We start from the raw sequence: 19,091 nt of genomic DNA, 5'->3' as shown, positions 1-19,091 counted from the left end.
GTATAGGCTTTTCATGGTTTAGCAGCTTGAATTGTATAATCAGATCCCCTTAATTTCGACAATTAGCTAGTGTAGTATATTCAATTTTTCAAGCCAAGAGGGGCAAAGGGGGAGCCAAGCCAAGGGGGATTCTTTCTATTTGATGGCATTGATTTAAATGATTCCCTCTATGTTTCCCTCTTTGCTCTTCTCTAGATGACCTGGCGTAAGGCTTCAGATCCAGGACATTTATCTTTGGCCCCCTATTTATAAAATGAGGAGATAAACACATAATTGTGTTGCTTGTTGTAATTATCTAAAGGAGTGAATACCTAGCAACAATTTATTGAAAAATAGTTTGGTTAAGTAAAGGGACATAGAATCAGGAACTGAAGTTTTTCTAAGGATTAGGATTGAAGTCAAGGAAATTTCCTGACTGTTGAAATAATTCCACTGTGTAATTCATTTTTATGGACTAAGTCTCCTTTTTTTAATGAAGCTCGTGTTTAAACTCTCTGATAGCAGATAATCAATTTTTTACATAGCAGCACTATTTAAACAGCCATTTTATTTAGAAGAGGTTAATCATATAATAAGGTAATTTATTAATTCCAAAGTGTGGTATGCTTTACCAAGCTTGTTGCACTAAATGTTAAAACAATTTATGACTGTGCTGAAACACACTGTGTAAACACATATATGTCAGAAAAATAACTAATACAAAAAAATACAAAAATTTCAAAATACAAAAAAATACAAAAATACAAAAATTCTTTTGTAAAAATACAAAAATGGGTGATATCCAATACATGTTTATCAACAAAGCAATGGTAATGTTGAGGTAGTCAATGCAAATAGTGCACAGCATTGCGCTTGGTTTCTTTAATGAACATAAGAGTTTGCCTGTGCAGAACCACCAGTGCAGTGCATCCAAATCCTCTATTTGGATGCACTACTTGGATTAAAGAATTTCATGTTCATTCACGACTGACCTGTAAACTTTCACATCATCCGCGAACATTTTTAAGGTCGAATTTTTAACAACACACAGCATATCATTGATGAAATGGTAGAAGAGTACTGACCCAAGACAACTGCACTGCAGGACTCTACTTATGATAGATATAGGTGATGACAAAGCATCACCTACCGAAACATCTGGGGTTCTTTTTGTAAGGTAATCCGTTATCCTTGCTTCAGTTTGCGGGCGGATACCATATAGTTGCCATTGCGGGCGGATGCCAGAACTGTGAGGAAAATTTTGTCAAAAGCTTTGGGAAATTTAATATAAATATAATCAAACAGAATACCTCCAGAAGCTGCATGTTACAAGAACGCCGTTTACATAACCCATGTTGAGCTGAATGCTGTAAGTTATTTTTCTCAAAAAGTGACTGCATTCTGTCCACCGGAACTTTCTCCATAATGTGGGAAAAGATATATGTATTTGAAATAACTCTGTAATTTTTAAAATGGGACTTTTAATCAATCTTTTACAATGGCCTAATGATTGTTTTTTTCCAAGCTGAAGGACATTCACCAAACGAGAGACAAAGATTAAACAGATATGTAAATGGTTCAACAAGCACTAATGCAAGTTCGCGTAACATCGCGTTTGAAAATCCTTCAAAATCCGGCACCTTTCCAGGAAACTAAATAAAAAAAACAAGTTTTTTTTTAACTGATTAAGGAGCGACATTAAAACTTAAAACGAACAGAGATAAATCTGTATACGAAGGGGGCTGTCCCCTCCTCAACGCCTCGTTCTTTACGCTAAAGTTTGACTTTTTGTCAAAGCTCCACTTTTTTAAATCAATAAAAACTTTAGCGTAAAAAGTGAGACGTTGAGGAGGGGTTAGCCCCTTTCATATACCCATTAATTTCTGTTCATTTTAAGTTTTAATATCGCTCCTGACTTTCAGTTAAAAAAGAACTTGTTCTTTTATTTAATTTCTGAACATTTTTCAATTAACGCATGTTCGAATTTGGCTCACTGTACATAAGAAGTTAAACAAAATTTGCAGATTAGTTTTGGCAGATTTATTCTGTACATGAAGGGTTGCCCCCTCCTCAATACTTTGCTCTTTACGCTAAAGCTTTTAGCACTTCTGGTTTCTTGGTCACTCAAAAAATGCTTCCGTGGAAATTATTTCCCAGAAAACGAAACTCGTGAAAAAAAGACCCTGAATAATGCCGAGGTCGGAACCTAAAATTAGACTTGGTACTAGAGTTATCGATTTCATCATCCTAGGACCTCAAGAAGAACCGAACTTGCCAAAGCACTAGAAATCCCTCCAACTCCCCCAAAAAGATCGGATCCGGTCTGCTTATATCAATCATATATCTAACTTGTACTTATTCTCGAATTCGCCAAAGTACTAGAAATCCCCCCCAACTCCCCCAAAGAGAGCGAATCCGGTCCAGTTATGTCAATCACGTATCTAGAACTTGTGCTTAACATTCCCATCAAGTTTCATCCCGATCTCTTCACTCTAAGAGTTTTCCAAAATTTCCGATTTTTAAGATTTCCGTTTCCCCCCTCCGTCCCCCTATGTTCCTGGATCTGACCCGATTTGAAAATGGAGCATCTGAGACATGAAATCTGTCTATATATCAAGTTTCATTAAGATCCGATCACCGTTTGTAAGTTATAACTATCCATTTTTTCCGAATTACCCCCCCCCCCCCCCAACTCCTCCAAAGAGAGCGGATTCGTTCCTGTTGTGTCAATTACGTATCTAGGACTTCTGTTTATTCTTCTCACCAAGTTTCATCGCGATGTCTCCGCTCTAAGCGTTTTCCAAGATTTCCGGTTTTCCCCTCCAACTCCCCCCAATCTCACCGGATCTGGTCGGGATTTAGAATAAGAGCTCTGAGACACGAGATCCTTCTAAATACCAAATTTTATTAAAATCTGATCACTTGTTCGTAGGTTAAAAATACCTCATTTTTCCTAATTTTTCCGAATTGACTGTCTCTCCGCTCCCCCCCCCCCCAAGACGGTCGAATCGGGGAAACGACTATTTCAAATTTAATATGGCCTGGTCCCTGATACGCCTTTCAAGTTTCATCGTCCTAGCTTATCTGGAAGTGCCCGAATTAGCAAATCTGGGACCAACAGACAGACAGAAATTGCGATCGCTATATGTCACTTGGCAAATACCAAGTGCCATAAAAAATGTCTGCATACTTCCAAATAACAAATACTGTACATAAACAATGGCCGAATTTCATAGCTTACAGGCCTCTCACCGCGGACTATGGCGGGCCATTTTACACTAAAGACATAATTACTTGATCTTTCAACTATTCTGAACAAAATGGCTATCTCAAAATTTTGATTTGATGATTTTAGGGAAAAATGGGCGTGGGAGGGGGCCCAGTTGCCCTCCAATCTTTTTGGTCGCTTAAAAAGGGTGCTAGAACTTTGTTCGAATGAGCCCTCTCCTAATGTTCTAGGAGCAATGGGTCGATATGATCACCCCTGAAAAAACCAAATAAACACGCATCTGTGATCTTTTTTCTGGCAAAAAATACAAAATCCCACTTTTTTGCATATAGAGACTTAAAACCTCTATAGTAGGGTTCTCTAATATACTGAATCTGATGGTGTGATTTTCATTAAGATTCTATGACTTTTAAGGGGTTTTCCTCCTTTCTTCGAAAATAAGGCGAATTCTTTAATGCTCTTAACCATTGATGGGTAAAACTAAACTTATTGAAACTTATATATTTGAAATCAGCATAAAAATCCAATCCTTTTGATATATCTTTTAATATCAAACTTCCGTTTTTAAAGTTTCGGTTACTATTTAGCCGGGTTGCTCCTTTATCAAGTGAAAAAAAACTAGTTTTTCAACTGAAAGTAAGGAGCGACACTAAAACGAACAGAAATTATTCCGTACATAAAAAGGACTGTCCCCTCCTCAACGTCCCATTCTTTACTCTAACTCTTTTATTGTTTTAAAAGGTAGAATTGTGAGAAAGAGTCAAACTTTTGCGTAAAGAATGGGGTGCTGAGGAGGGGACAATCTCTTTCATATACGGAATAATTTCTGTTCGTTTTAAGCTTTAATGTTGCTCGTTACTTTCAGTTAAAAACTTGTTGTATTTATTCATTTTCTGAACATTTTTGAATTAATGCAGGTGTTGATTTTAGATCACCGTACATGAATAATTAAAACGAAATTTGCCTATTAACTTTACTTTTTCGGCTAAATGGCTTTCTGAAAGTTTTGATCGGACGATTTTGAGGAAAAAAGAAGTGGGAGAGGGGGCCTAGTTGCCCTCTAATTTTTTTGGTTACTTAAAAAGGCCACTAGAACTTTATTTACGAACGTTTTTATTAGTAATAAATATACGTAACTTACAATTTAACTTACGTAACGAACTTCTATGTTTGTATGTTTTTATTACATACATGGAGGGGGTGGGGGTTCGTCCCCTCGTTAATACCTCGCACTTTACACTAAAGTTCGAATTCTGTTCTAATTCTTTAAGAATGACCCCTGGACCACAAAGCCCATTTAAATAGAATAAATAGCTCTTTTGAAATTATTAAAAATACTTTAGCGTAAAGAGCGAGGTATTGGGGAGGGGACGAACACCCTCATATAGACCTACGTAATTATTTCTGTTTGTTTTAAGTTCTGATATTGCTCCTTATTTTCAGTTGAAAAAATTGCTTTTTTTTTATTTAATTTCTGAACATTTTTTTGAATTTTTGAGGATTCAAAAATTTGAATGATTTTGGCTCATCGTACATGAATAATTAAAACGAGATTTGCATATTAATTTTACTTTTTTGGCTAAATGGTTTTCTCAAAGTTTTGACCAGATGATTTTGAGAAAAGGGGCGGGGGAGGGGGCCTAGTTGCCCTCCAATTTTTGTTTACTTAAAAAGCGCACTAGCTTTTAATTTTATTTACAAAAGTTTTTATTAGTAATAATTATACATAACTTATAAATTAACTTATGTAACGAACTTCTATATTCGTATATTTTTATTGTGTATATGCGGGGCTTCGCCCCCTCGTCAATACCTCGCTCTTTACACTAAAATTCGAATTTTGCTCCAATTCTTTTAAGAATGATCCCTGAACCACAAAGGACCTATAATTTGAATAAATAGCTCTTTTCAAATTACCAAAAATACTTTAGCGTAAAGAGAGAGATATTGAGGAGGGGACGAACCCTCTCATATATGTAATAATTTCTGTTCGTTTTAAGTTTTAATGTTATTCCTTACTTTCAGTTGAAAAAATTTATTTTTTTATTTAATTTCTCATTGTTTTTTTAAATAATGCTGGAAAATCCAGCGCCCCCTTCATGGAAATTCTCCTCCCCCATGATAAATTCCTCTATGGAAAGATCCTCTCACATAATCCTTGACTCCCCCCCACCACCACCAGAAAAAATACCCCCCTGAAAACGTCATTGTACTTCGTCAATAACCAATACCATTTGTAAACAATGGGGAAAGTTCAGAAATTGCAGCCCTTCCCCCGGGGATTGTGTGGGATTAAATTATACTCTAAGACATATTTATTTGGTTTTCGACTATAGCCTACTCAACAAAATGGCTATCTCAAAATTTTGATCCGGTCACCTTAAGAAAAATTGAGTGTAGAGACCTAGTTGCCCTCCAATTTTTTTGGTCACTCAAAAAAGGCACTAAAACTTTTAATTTCCGTTAGAATGAGCCCCTTTCGTGACATTCTAGGACCACCGGGTCGATACGATCACCCCTGGTAGAAAAAAAAACAAGTAAACACGCATCTGTGATCTTTCTTCTGGCAAAAAATGAAAAATTCAACGTTTTTGCAGATGGGAGCTTGAAACCTCGACAGTTGGGTTCTCTGATACGCTGAATATGATGGTGTAATTTTCATTAAGATTTAATGACTCCTTTTTCCGAAAATAAGGCAAATTTTTTCAGCCTCGTAACTTTTGATAGGTAAGACTAAACTTGATGAAACTTATATATTTAAAATCACCATAAATATCCAATTCTTTTGATGTATATATTTGTACCAAAATTCTGTTTTTTAGAGTTTCGGTTACTATTGAGCCGAGTCGCTCCTTACTACAGTTCGTTACTACGAACTGTTTGATTCCTTTGCTAAATCTAGAGGAGTAAATTGAGCATGTGTTTCTGTGTGTGTTTGTGTGAAAACTGAACCAAATACCTTATTGAAAAGTTCTAATTCTACATGGTTATCATCTATATGTGAAAGAGTTTCAGGCTCTTGGACTGATGCGATAACATTTGACTCAACCTCTTGACGATTTAGACAATGGAACTTGGTTACTCTGTTTCTAGCTCTATTATATTTTGATCATGAATCAGAGGTTTTAATTTTTACGTGCTCACGCTACCCATCACCTTTTTCTTTTAGCATTTGTACAATATACCGATGAACGATTTGTCTATTTTTGCAAAACTGCCTGCTAGTAAATATTGCTATGTATTGATCTTTACCTTCTTTAAGGGCCTGCTTAATAAATCCGAAGGACACATCAGCGGTAGCGTTACATTGCTTATTGAGAACACTCTCAATAAGTGAAGTTAAGTTAGGTTAGGTATCTTCTATCACTATGCGCTCCTTCTCGTAATGTTCCTTCTCGTAAGAGTATAAAGTCATGTTGTGCCCATTGACGCACTGTTTTGTTGTGGGCAACAACCCCTTATCCTGAAAAAATATAATTGCCTCTTTTTCAGTCTTTGACAAATCCCGAATCTTCATTTCATAATCCATGTTCAGACACTATCCTCTATCACTATGCGTAGTTTTGAGTTTTGTCTTTGTGGCTGTGAAACTGGATTTTCTCATAAAATGTATCTGCGTCTTAGTTTGTTTCACGAAAGAACCTAACTTCACTTATTGAGTGTGTTCTGAATAATACACAAGTACCGAGAACTATTACGAGTATCAGCAAAACCCAAAAAACAATTTAGTGATATCACCAATACCGAATGACCGCTTTTTCCTAGTGGTGGTAAAAGCTCACATTAGTAATATTATTAGGTGATATCGCAATTACAAGGTTCGAGACTTGAAGGGGTCGAGTTAGACCGCAAACTTGCCTATGCAAGTAATGCTCTTGTAAAGTTTGTGGGAATTGATTTTCAAACGACTCATCAGAAAGTTGCTTTGTATTTGAGGCGTAATCAATACAGGGTAGGTTAAATGCACCAACTGCTAGAAACTGGAACTAAATAAAGAAACAGAGGATAAGTACTGTAATATTTTTTGATTATTAAATATAGACAATTCACTAACACTAAGATTACAGTAAACAGCCACAACTCTAAAAGCGCTTGTGGACCCAGGTAAATTCACATCAACAGCTAAACATTGCCATATACTTGATGAGATTGGGTCATTAACTTCCATATACTTCAACTTGGTATGAACATAAATGAAAATTCCATGCTTATAATTACTGTTTACAAAGAGATTATAATCACGCACTTGCTGGAAATACACATCTGGTTTAGTTCTTGGGTAACGATTCCGTAATAACGACGATTTGGGGTTTGAGGGCTGATATTAGGGCTTGAGATTCGTCAATCTTCGAAGATAAATAGTCTGCGTTTGTAGAGAGAACAGCTAAATCACTCCATCATTCCCTACGAAAAGAATTCACTTTCACAAGTTCTGGTCCCGCTTTGCTGTTTCTAATCTTTCAACCTGATTCGTCTGCTGCTCCCTTTTCTTTAAGTTTTTGCTTCAAAACATCGTACTTTTTCTTATGCGCAATCATGAGAAAATCCGAAGCCTGTAAATATATCATTTTAACGTAAATGTAATGTCACTGCAATGATTGGTATTGCAAGACAATACTTGCTTTTTTTGTTTGCCCAGTGAAATTCAGTTCAAAATTAGACGTTTAGTGTTCAGGATATTGTTAATTTGTACTGGATGAGCTATTTATTATACGAAGTTTATGATGATTTTTTTCCTGCTGGAAAATTAAGAAAGCTCTTCTCCTAAATCAGTCAATGAAGTTGGGTAATATCTCTATTCAGTTTTTCAGTATTTTTTTGCTGAATATATTCTATCTGATGTATCTTAATCACATTTTGGAATTTCATATAAGGTATTTATTTCAAAAAATTGCTATCACAACCCACAAAAGACTAAATGTGTATTTTGGGTTCAAATCGGACAAGTAGAGCACAACCTAAAAACAAGTTTAAAAATAACAATACACTTGAAACTGGCCAAAGCGTGTGATAAAATTGATAGAATGAATAACTCATTCATAGGATTTTGTGTTAAATGTGTCTAAAGACTATTAGACTATGGTAAATAATGTTATCGAACATATATCTAAGAGATATTACAGTCTATAATGAACATTCCTGACAATTTCTTCAGGAAACAGACATCATCATTGATACGACAGACATCTTCACAATATAGACAGATAATGTGTTAAAACAAAATCCTATGAATGAGTTATTTATTCTATCAATTTAATCATACACTTTTGCCAGTTTCAACTGTTTTGTTATTTTTAAACTTGTTTTGAGGTTGTGATGTTCAAGTGATAACGCCCAGGGAAAAAATTAATTACAGCTCCCCACTCCCAATTAAACACAAGCAAAAAAAAAACTGAATCAAAGTGAAAATTTGGGTTAAAGTGGGCAATTCCCAGCTGTGGCGCCCCCAGGCAATGGTGCCCGGGAAAACTATCGCAATCCCCCACCCCATAGGACCAGCTCTGTGTCTTTGTAATCTATGGTGTATTAAATTTGATTCCTGTATGTTTCTCAGGGGATGTGTACATGTGTATAACTGAAGCAAAAAATTATATGCAGACTTTAGGACTTGATACATACTTTAGGTCGGTGTCTTTTCTTTTGGTCTTTGTAGCCATACTACTGATGAAAACAAACTTCAGCTTCTTGACATGACACTATCTTTTGAGCATATTTGACATTATTAGTTTTTAAGCCGGAAAAAGAGGTTTTTATTGTTTAAAAAGTGGAACAGTGAGAAAGAGTCAAAAGGTTTTTGGCGTTGACATGAAAAGTCCTTTGGGGGTGATAGTTCTAAGCTACGCCCCGGGGGCACATAAGCTTTTTTGGGAGGGGTGGTTGTGTGAACTTTAGAGGAGGCTCATTTGATTTGAAATTTAAAGTTATAGCTCCCTCTTAAGAGTCAAAAGTGACGGGAGGGAAACTAGCCCCCTCTCCCTGACATTCACTTTTCTCTAAACGTATTCGATCAAAATTGCGAGACGGTCATTTTATTACCAATAGCCCAAAGAGTATATTACAATGCCTTTAGGGTGGACGCAACCCTCAAGAGGCTAGGGGCAAGGATTTTTGGCTGTGCCGCGGGCATTAAAGGTTTTTATGGAACAAATGGTTGTATAAACATCGCATCGGATGGGGCTCGTTTGATTAGAAGTCGGAAGATCTAGTATCCTTTTTAAGAGTCAAAAATGAATGGAGGGCAACCAGCCCCTCCCCCGCGAGCCAATTTTTTTTGTGTATTTTTGGTGCTAATTGCCCAATTTTCAGATTTTAAACTAAATCAACTCGAGTAGTATGAACTTTTTAAAATAGTAAATGTAATCTTTTTCAGGATTCTACACCAAATATGAACCAAAAGAAGTCCTTGGAAGGTGAGTAGGTAAGACTTATAAAGTTGTTTCTTTATTATTTATCCCACTATTCGGATTGGTCCAAAGTAGACAATGGGCAAAATTATCCAGCTTTATGTCTAAAAATGAACTCCTTAGAGTATTTTTTTTTACATTTCATAAGAAGTCATCAGAATATTGAAAGTAAGACTCACAAGAAGGTAGATAATGATTGTTATGTATCCACCGTTATTTTTTGGCTTCTCTTTTTTCTCTCTATTTTACGGTCTTTCGTTTTCAAGTTTCTTTTCTTTTTCTTTTTTTTAACATGCTCTACCCCATGGAAAGGCTTGGATTGTTTGTAGTTTTGTTTATTGGATTTTATTATTGGGCAAAATGTATTTAGGAAATGCCTTAAAATATTAATCATTAAATAGATGAATTATTATTCTCATCTTGCAAAAAAAAATCCTGGGTGCGTCAATTTGGGTGCGACATTGGGAAATTAGGGGTTAAAAATGAACTTACAAGTTTTTATTACTTCATAAGAAGTCATTATAAGCTTAGAATTAAGACTTTTATTTATTTGGTTTTATTTATGTCACTATTTTTTGCAGAAAAATGGACTGGGGAAAGTTATATAGTAATTGTATTGTTATTTTGTTTTTAAGATGGTTTGACATCTCTAATAGTAAACTTCAAAGTAATTCCGTCATTTTTTTCTCCCTCTTGAAGGTTGCCAGAAATTGGAATTCGGTCGAAAGGTCTGTTTTTAAGGCTAACTGCTAAATTATTTTCATGTCTGATACTCATATGTCACTTTGAATCGGACAAAGTAAAAACTGCGCGACATTGGGAAATTAGGGGTTAAAAATGAACTTAAAGTTTTTATTACTTCAGAAGAAGTCATTATAAGCTTAGAATTAAGACTTTTATTTATTTGATTTTTATTTATGCCACTATTTTTTTTGTCTTTTCCCCTAGTTTACAGTTTTCTTTTATCTCTAAACGGTGTTTTAACGTTTTCTTACGGTGTTAAAACACCGTATAAAGTATTTCACTTTGAGAAATACTTTAAACTTAATCTTTCAACATCGAAGCATACGAGATTTGCAACAGATAACTGATATAAACCTACTTTGTGTAGAAATGATATGAAAAAGAACATTGAATTTTTACCATTTCTTTATAAGGGTTACGTGTATGATTATTACGGTTTTGATGGCATTATGAGCAAAAAGGTCAAAGTTTTAAAGGTACAACATTTAAGGTTTTTTTCATATATGATGAAATCAGTGATAACGTTGCACGATTACAATTAGATATAACAGTTTATAATTTTTCAATGGATTGCTTCACAATGCTATTGTCTGTCCTCTTACCTATGTCAAGCCCCCTCCAGTGCAAAGGACAAATTTACTGTGAAATTTCCAATGTAAAATGTATTTTACGACGCAAGAAGACTGTCAAATCCAAAGTTCTCATGAGTTTTTAGCATAAAGGTTCATTAGATCACCTTTGAAACAATATACATGTTATATTATTAAAACTAAAACTAATTATAAAATGTTCTAAAGACAATGACAACGTTTATAGTTATGTAACTGTCATTAATCAATGAGATATGGTTTGAAGTTTTCATGAGATTTTAGCTTAAAGGCTCATTAGATCACCTTTGAAATAATATACATGTTGCATAAGAAAATAATTGAGGAGGAAGCAATTGAGTTTGAATTTTAGTTGCTTCTCACTAAAAATCTGCTTATTTTCATCGAACCCTTATATTTCTTGGTTCATATCTAAAGATAATCAGTTTTTGTTATTAGTGTTTTTTTTTTTAATAATATACATGTTGCATAAAACAAATTATTGAGGGGAAAGAAATTGACTTAAAATTTTAGTTGCTTCTCACTAAAAATCCGCATATTTTCATCAAACCCTTATATTTCAAAGGTCATATCTAAAGGTAATTACATTTTGTTATTTGTGTTTTTTAATAATATACATGTTGCATAAGAAAATTATTTTGGAGGAAGCAACTGAGTTTAAATTCTTGTTGCTTCTCACTAAAAATCCGGATATTTTCATCAAACCCTTATATTTCAAAGGTCATATCTAAAGATAATTGTTCTTTGACAGCCCTCACATCTGGTCCTTAGAGATAACAACTGAGCCAACTACATTTTTAGCTTCTAAGCAATTTCCCATTGATTTTATGAAATTTATGTCTAATGCATGAATCGAACATGAGACCCATTATTTCCTGTGGTAAAAGAACGACACGTTACTCGACTAAGGTAACAAGTCATAGATGGAATTATGTTCTTAGAAACAAATTCTAGATGATCAATGTATTGTTTGTGGAACGCTGGTCTACTGGTGTTAGCCGTCACTACATCGTAACAAATTGTTGGCACAATCGATTTCTCAATTGAATAAATGGTAAATGCAATTAGCGATTTGTTTGTGGCCGCCTTTTTTGGCATCATTCCGAGAATAGGCATACCATGGTGATTTGAGATGCTTGCTGGACAGACATATTCTTTTGATGGTTAATGAAACTTGTTTCGATCTCCAAAAATTGTTGTACAGACTACAACCGGCCAGGTATCATTTTTGTAATCTAATGGTCCTGAGCACATCAGTTTTCCTTTACCGGGCTTGCGCATGAGCTTGGGTCCCCATATTGCCATCCAAAACCCCATGTCTCTGTCCTGGGCCCCAATGCCCCTCCTCCAATTTTTGAACGTGAAATAATTATCAATTATCGATATTGATTATTGGTTATCGATTATTGATTGTGGATATTGATTACCGACTACCGATTATGGATATTGAAACCCCATGTCCCTGTCCTGGGCCCCAATGCCCCTCCTCCAATTTTTGAACGTGAAATGATTATCAATTATCGATATTGATTATTGTTTATCGATTATTGATTGTGGATATTGATTACCGACTACCGATTATGGATATTGATTATCGATTATTGATTATCGATTATTGATTTTCGATTAGTGATTATCGATTAGTGATTATTGATAATTAATTATCGATTATTGCTTATCGCTTATCCATTATTGATTATTGATTTTATTGGTTTTTTAACTTAGAATTTTTTTGGGATTTAAAATTTTCTTGGACTTAGAATTTTCTTGGACTTAGATTTTTTTTGAAACTTAGAATTATTTTGGGACTTAAAAAATACTCAAATTTCATTTACAAAAATAGTTGTATTTTAAACATTGATGTTCTTATTTCTGAAAACTAAACCCCAAGTTTATTAAATACTAAAATATTATTAATAACCGCAAATGCATTTTAACCGTGTGTAGTTTCATTTCTGAAAACTAAAACCTAAGTTTATTAAATACTCACATATTATTAATAAATCAGATTCATTTTAAACGTGGATGTCATCATTTCTGAAAACTAAAGCCAAGTTTATTAAATACTTAAATATTGTTAATAAAATCAGATGTATTTTAAATGTGGATATTCCTATTTATTAATTCCATTTATGGATTTTTAAGTATTATTAACAGAATCAGCTGTAATTTAATCGTGTCTGTTCTTATTTCTGAAAGCTTAAACCCAAGTTTATTAAATGCCCAAAGATTATTAAGAACATGAGATGTATTTTAAAGTGGAAAGTCTTATTTCTTAAAACTAAAACCGAAGTTTGTTAAATTCTCGAATATCATTAATAAAATAAATGTATTTTTAACGTAATATTACGAAAAGTAAAATCCAAGCCTGTTAATTTCTGAAAACTAAAAACAAAAATTTATTAAATACTCATATATTTTTAATAAAATCACATGTATTTTAAACATGGATCTTTTTTTCTGAAAACTAAAACCCTAGTTTATTAAATATTCAGATAGTATTAACAAAATCAGATGTATTTTAAACGTGGATGTTCTTATTTTTGAAAACTAAAAACCAAAATTTATTAAATACTCAGATATTATTAAAAAAAATCAGATGTATTTTAAACATGCATGTTCTTTTTTTCTGAAAACTTAAACCCTAGTTTATTAAATATTCAAATAGTATTAACTAAATCAGATGTATTTTAAACGTGGATGTTCTTATTTCTGAAAACCAAAGCTAAAGTTTATTACATATGCAAATATTATTAATAAAATCAAATGTATTTTAAACGTGGACATTCTTTTTCTGAAAAATAAAACCCTAGTCTATTAAATACTCAAATAGCATTAACAAAATCAGGTGTGTTTTAAACGTGGATGCTCTTATGTCTGAAAACTTAAACCCAAGTTTATTAAATACTCAAATATTATTAATAAAATCAGATGTATTTTAACGGGGATATTCTTATTTCTGAAAACTAAAATCCCAGTTTATTAAACACTCAAATATTATTAATAAAATAAGGCATATTTTAAACATGGACGATGTTCTTATTTCTGAAAACTAAAATCCCTGATATTAAATACTCAAATATTATTCATAGAATCAGATATATTTATAACGTGGATGTTCTTGGGCTTTAGTTCCATGTTTATTTCGTATTTGCTCTTTGAAACATAGAAACGACCTGGACTCCAGTTTTCAGAAGTACAAACCTCCGCGTTTAAAATGCATCTGATTTTATTAATAATATTTGAGTATTTGATAAACCTGGATTTTAGTTTTTAGAAATAAAAACATCCATGTTAAAAATAACAATATCTGGATATTTAATAAACTTGGGTTCTAATTTTCAGAATTAATGACATTCACGTAAAAAATATAGCTGTTTTTATTGATAACATATGAATTTTTAATAAACTTAGGTTTTAGTTTTCAGAAATAAGAACATCCACGCTTAAAATACATCTGATTTTATTTATAATATTTGAGCATTGAATAAACTTTTATTTTAGTTTCCAGAAATATTGACATTCACGTTAAATATAATCTTATTTTATTGATAATAGTTGAATTTTTATCAAACTTGGGGTTAGTTTTCAGAAATAAGAACATCCCCGTTTAAAATACATCTGATTTTATTTATAATATTTGAGTATTTAATAAACTTGGATTTTAGCTATCAGAAATACGAACATCCACGTTTAAAATACGTCTGATTCTATTAGTAATATTTGAGTACATAATAAACTTGGTGTTTTGTTTTCAGATATAAGAACATCAAGGTTTAAAAGATCTGATTTATTAATAATATATGGTTATTTGATAAACTTGGGTTTTAGTTTTCAGAAATGAGAATACACACGGTTAAAATGCATTTGCGGTTATTTATAGCATTTGAGTATTCAATAATCTTGGGGTTTAATTTTCAGAAATAAGAACACCCACGTTTAAAATGCATTTGATTTTATTAACTATCTTGAGTATTTAATGAAATTCGGTTTCAGTTTTCTGAAATAAGAACATCCACGTTTAATATTTAATAAACTTGGGTTTTTCGTTTTCAGCAATAAGAACACACACAGTTAAAATATAATCGATTTTATTTAGTATTTGAGTATTTAATGAACTTGGGGCTTAGTTTTCAAAATAAGAACATCCACGTTTAAAATACATCTGATTTTATTAATAAAATTTGAGAATTAAATAAACTTGGGTTTTGTTTCAGAAATGTGAATATCCACGTTTAAAATACATCTGATCTTAATAATGATATATGAGTATGTAATAAACTTGGGTTTTAGCTTTCAGAAATACGAACATCCACGTTTAAAATACGTCTGATCTTATTAATAATATTTGGAGTATTTAATAAATTTTGGTTTTAGTTTTCAGAAATAAGAACATCCACATCTAATTTTAATAATAATATGTGACTAGGCCTATTTATTAAACTTGGATTTTAGTTTTCAGAAATGAGAATATACACGGTTAGAATGCATCTGTTTTTTAATGAGTATTTAATAAAATTTTGGTTTGTTTTCAGAAATAAGAACATCTACGTTTAAAATGCATTTGATTTTATTAACTATCTTCAGTATTTAATGAAATTCGGTTTCAGTTTTCTGAAATAAGAACATCCACGTTTAATATTTAATAAACTTGGGTTTTTCGTTTTCAGCAATAAGAACACACACAGTTAAAATATAATCGATTTTATTTAGTATTTGAGTATTTAATGAACTTGGGGCTTAGTTTTTAAAATAACAACATCCACGTTTAAAATACATCTGATTTTATTAATAAAATTTGAGAATTAAATAAACTTGGGTTTTGTTTCAGAAATGTGAATATCCACGTTTAAAATACATCTGATCTTAATAATGATATATGAGTATGTAATAAACTTGGGTTTTAGCTTTCAGAAATACGAACATCCACGTTTAAAATACGTCTGATCTTATTAATAATATTTGGAGAATTTAATAAATTTGGGTTTTAGTTTTCAGAAATAAGAACATCCACATCTAATTTTAATAATAATATGTTACTATTTATTAAACTTGGATTTTAGTTTTCAGAAATGAGAATATTCACAGTTAGAATGCATCTGCTTTTTTAATGAGTATTTAATAAATTTTGGGTTTAGTTTTCAGAAATTAGAACATCTACGTTTAAAATACATCCGATTTTAGTAGCAATATTTGAGTATTTAATAAAATTGGGTTTTAGTTTTTAGAAATAAGAATATCCGCTTTTAAAATACATTTGATTAATAATATTTGAGTATTTTATAACGTGGGTTTTAGTTTTTGAAAACGAGAATACACACGGTTAAAGTTGATCTGCTTTTATTAGTAATATTTATGTATTTAATGAACTTTATGTTTAGTTTTCAGAAATGAGAACATCCACATTTAAAATACATCTGATTTTATTAATATAGTTCGAGTATTTCATGTAAAAAAAAAGTCCCAAAAGATTTTAGGTTCCAAATAAAAAATAATCAATAATCGATTATTAATAATCGATAATCAATAATCGACAATCAGTGATCAATAATCGACAATCCATAATCAATAATCAATTATCGATAGTCATTGTCCATAATCAATAATGGATAATCAATTACCAATATTTATAATCAATAATTGATAAGCAATAATCGATTAATCAATAATCGATTATCATTTATCAATAATTGACAATCAATATCGATAATCAATAATCATTTGACTTAAAAAAATCGGGGGGGGGACATTGGGGCCCTTGAGGGGAGCTCAGGGTCCCGGAGGGGGACTTGGTGTCCTGGATGGGAAAATGGGGACCGAAATTCATGCGCAAATACAGTAATGGAAAACCGATGTGCTCAGAACCATTACATTACAAAAATGATACCTGTCCGATTGTAGTCATTGTAATTTTTGGAGATCGAAACAATATTCATTAACCATTAAAAGAATATGTCTGTCCAGCATCTCAAATCACCATGGTATGCATATTCTCGGAATGATGCCAAAAAGTGCTCGGAAACAGATCACACATTGCCAGATTGCAAGCACCATATATCCAATTGAGAAATCGATTGCGCAAATAACTTGTTACGATGAAGTGACGCTTAAGACCAGTTGACCGGCGTCCGAGAAACAATACGTTGATTGCCTAGAATGTCTTTGTAAGAACATAATTTTATCAATGACTTGTTGATTCAATCGAGTAACATGTTGTTCCTTTACTATAGGAAAAAAGGATCTCATGTTCGGTTTATATATCAGCCATAAGTTTCATAAAATCAATTGAAAACTGCTTAGAAGGTAAAAATGTCGTTGGCTCAGTTTTTATCTCAAAGTACCAGATGTGAGGGCTTTTACAGAGTGTATTGTATTGTTTCACCAACAAAATGAATGATTGCGCAATACCAGATAATAAATCCTTCTTGAAATTCTGGGAGACATGTCAGGAAATTCTCAGAAATCCGGATATGGGCCCGCTTGTAATCATTGTATTGTTTCACCGAGCACATGAATGAATTACATGAATTACGCAATGCCAGATTGCCTCATTCTTGAAATTCGTGAAATAAACGGAAACATGCCAAGAAATTCTGGGAAATCAGGATGTGGGTCCGCTTGTATTCATTATATTATCTCACTGAGAAAAGGAATGATTACGCAAGACCACATAACGCATCTTCTTTAAATTCACGAAATTTCAACCAGTCTCGGGAACCGGTTTGCACATTCTTGGAATGATGCGATAAAAGACGCTAGCAAAAAATTAATTAGAAATCTAAGCAAAAAATTAATTAAAGATCTAAGTAAAAGATGGGGGAGATGTGCTCAGGACCATTCAATTAGAAAAGTGATACCTATCCGGTTGTTGTCATAATCAATTGTTAATAATGAAATATCGGCTCGATACCATTAGAGTACAGAAAAGATCTCTTCAAATTGTATATTAGAATCCATATCAAAACTTCGGTTTTTAGACATTATATCAGTTCAAGCTCACCTCTATTATTGAACAACATACTTGGCAAACGAAACTCTGAAATTTCCTTATCAGCCGGAAGTTGTGATAACGCCATGTGTGCATGGACCCGCTTGTATCCTTCTAAGGGTATCACTGAGAAAATTATCATATATTGTTCCCAGAAAATGCTTAGACCCTCATAAAAGTTTTTAGTCGGATACGAGGGACGAGCAACTCCAATAACGCATTGGGAGAGGGCTGTGTTGGGACCAATAGAGCGAATATAGAGGATTTTTAAAATAAGTGCCGGTATTGGGGATAGAAGGGGTTGGACTGTCGTAGGAGCCTAAGGGGGATACTATTCATGTATTTGGTGGTATTTAAAGGAACTGGTGTCTATTTTGTTAATTCCTAATTTACCCAAATAAGAAACAAACTAGAAAACTGTTTGAGAGGTATAAAAAGAAAAAAATACATTAGAAATTTAGATGAGTAGTTAAAAATAAAGGCCTGGATTGAGTTTTGGGTCGTGTTTTGAGCAAAGGAAGCTATTTCTTTTTAAAATAAAAAAGTCTAAACTAGTATTAAAAAATAAAGATTTTCACTGCGTGTTGGTTCTCGCGCTGGACTTGAAATGTTTATAACAGGGTTTTGAGTCCTAGTGTCGCTGGTTAGTATTAGAAATCTAAATTGGTAGTAAAAATAAAAGTTTTTATTAAGTGCTTGTTCTTCAACTGAACTTGAAATCGTTAGAACAGGGGTTCGAGTCCTGGCGTTGCTGGTTATTTGGTTTGGAACGGCGGTCAATGGTGTGAATCTGTAAGCTCAGTCAGAGTCGACCCAGCTCTAGATGGGTATCTGGTAATCAAGGGGAAAAATACGGGAAGCATCGTACAACTTTACCCCAAACCATGCATTGCACTCTCGACCGAAGGCATTGAACCAGGTGATCAGTTTCGCTGCGCAACACAGACTATTGGTCAACATGCGAAAAAGTTCTTTTTTTTTAAATTTGGTTCTCGTATGAACAAAGGCAGCTGTTTCTTCTTAAAAAAAGTAGAAGGTTGGTCACCTCTCACCTGTTAGGTAATAGAAATTACTTGCTATCAGGACACGCTTTTCCTCCGTGTATGTATTAGAACCTTTGATTCCTTTGTTTTTTTTCC

General features: G+C 33.0%; 1 protein-coding gene across 3 annotated transcripts in view; it reads left to right on the top strand.

Annotated features, from left to right (window-relative positions):
• Nucleotides 1–9,578: 9,578 nt before the first annotated feature.
• Nucleotides 9,579–19,091, top strand: part of LOC136040096 (phosphorylase b kinase gamma catalytic chain, skeletal muscle/heart isoform-like) — a gene marked incomplete at its 5' end in the record, with an annotated part of 62,159 nt that continues 52,646 nt past the window's right edge. For all 3 annotated transcript variants that reach the window (XM_065724188.1, XM_065724187.1, XM_065724189.1), the window contains 1 exon segment: nucleotides 9,579–9,618. In XM_065724188.1, the coding sequence (XP_065580260.1) occupies nucleotides 9,579–9,618 (40 nt within the window).

Source organism: Artemia franciscana, chromosome 20 (genome assembly GCF_032884065.1).
Source record: "Artemia franciscana chromosome 20, ASM3288406v1, whole genome shotgun sequence".
Lineage (NCBI taxonomy): Eukaryota > Metazoa > Arthropoda > Branchiopoda > Anostraca > Artemiidae > Artemia > Artemia franciscana.
This window is presented reverse-complemented; position numbering and strand designations above follow the sequence as displayed.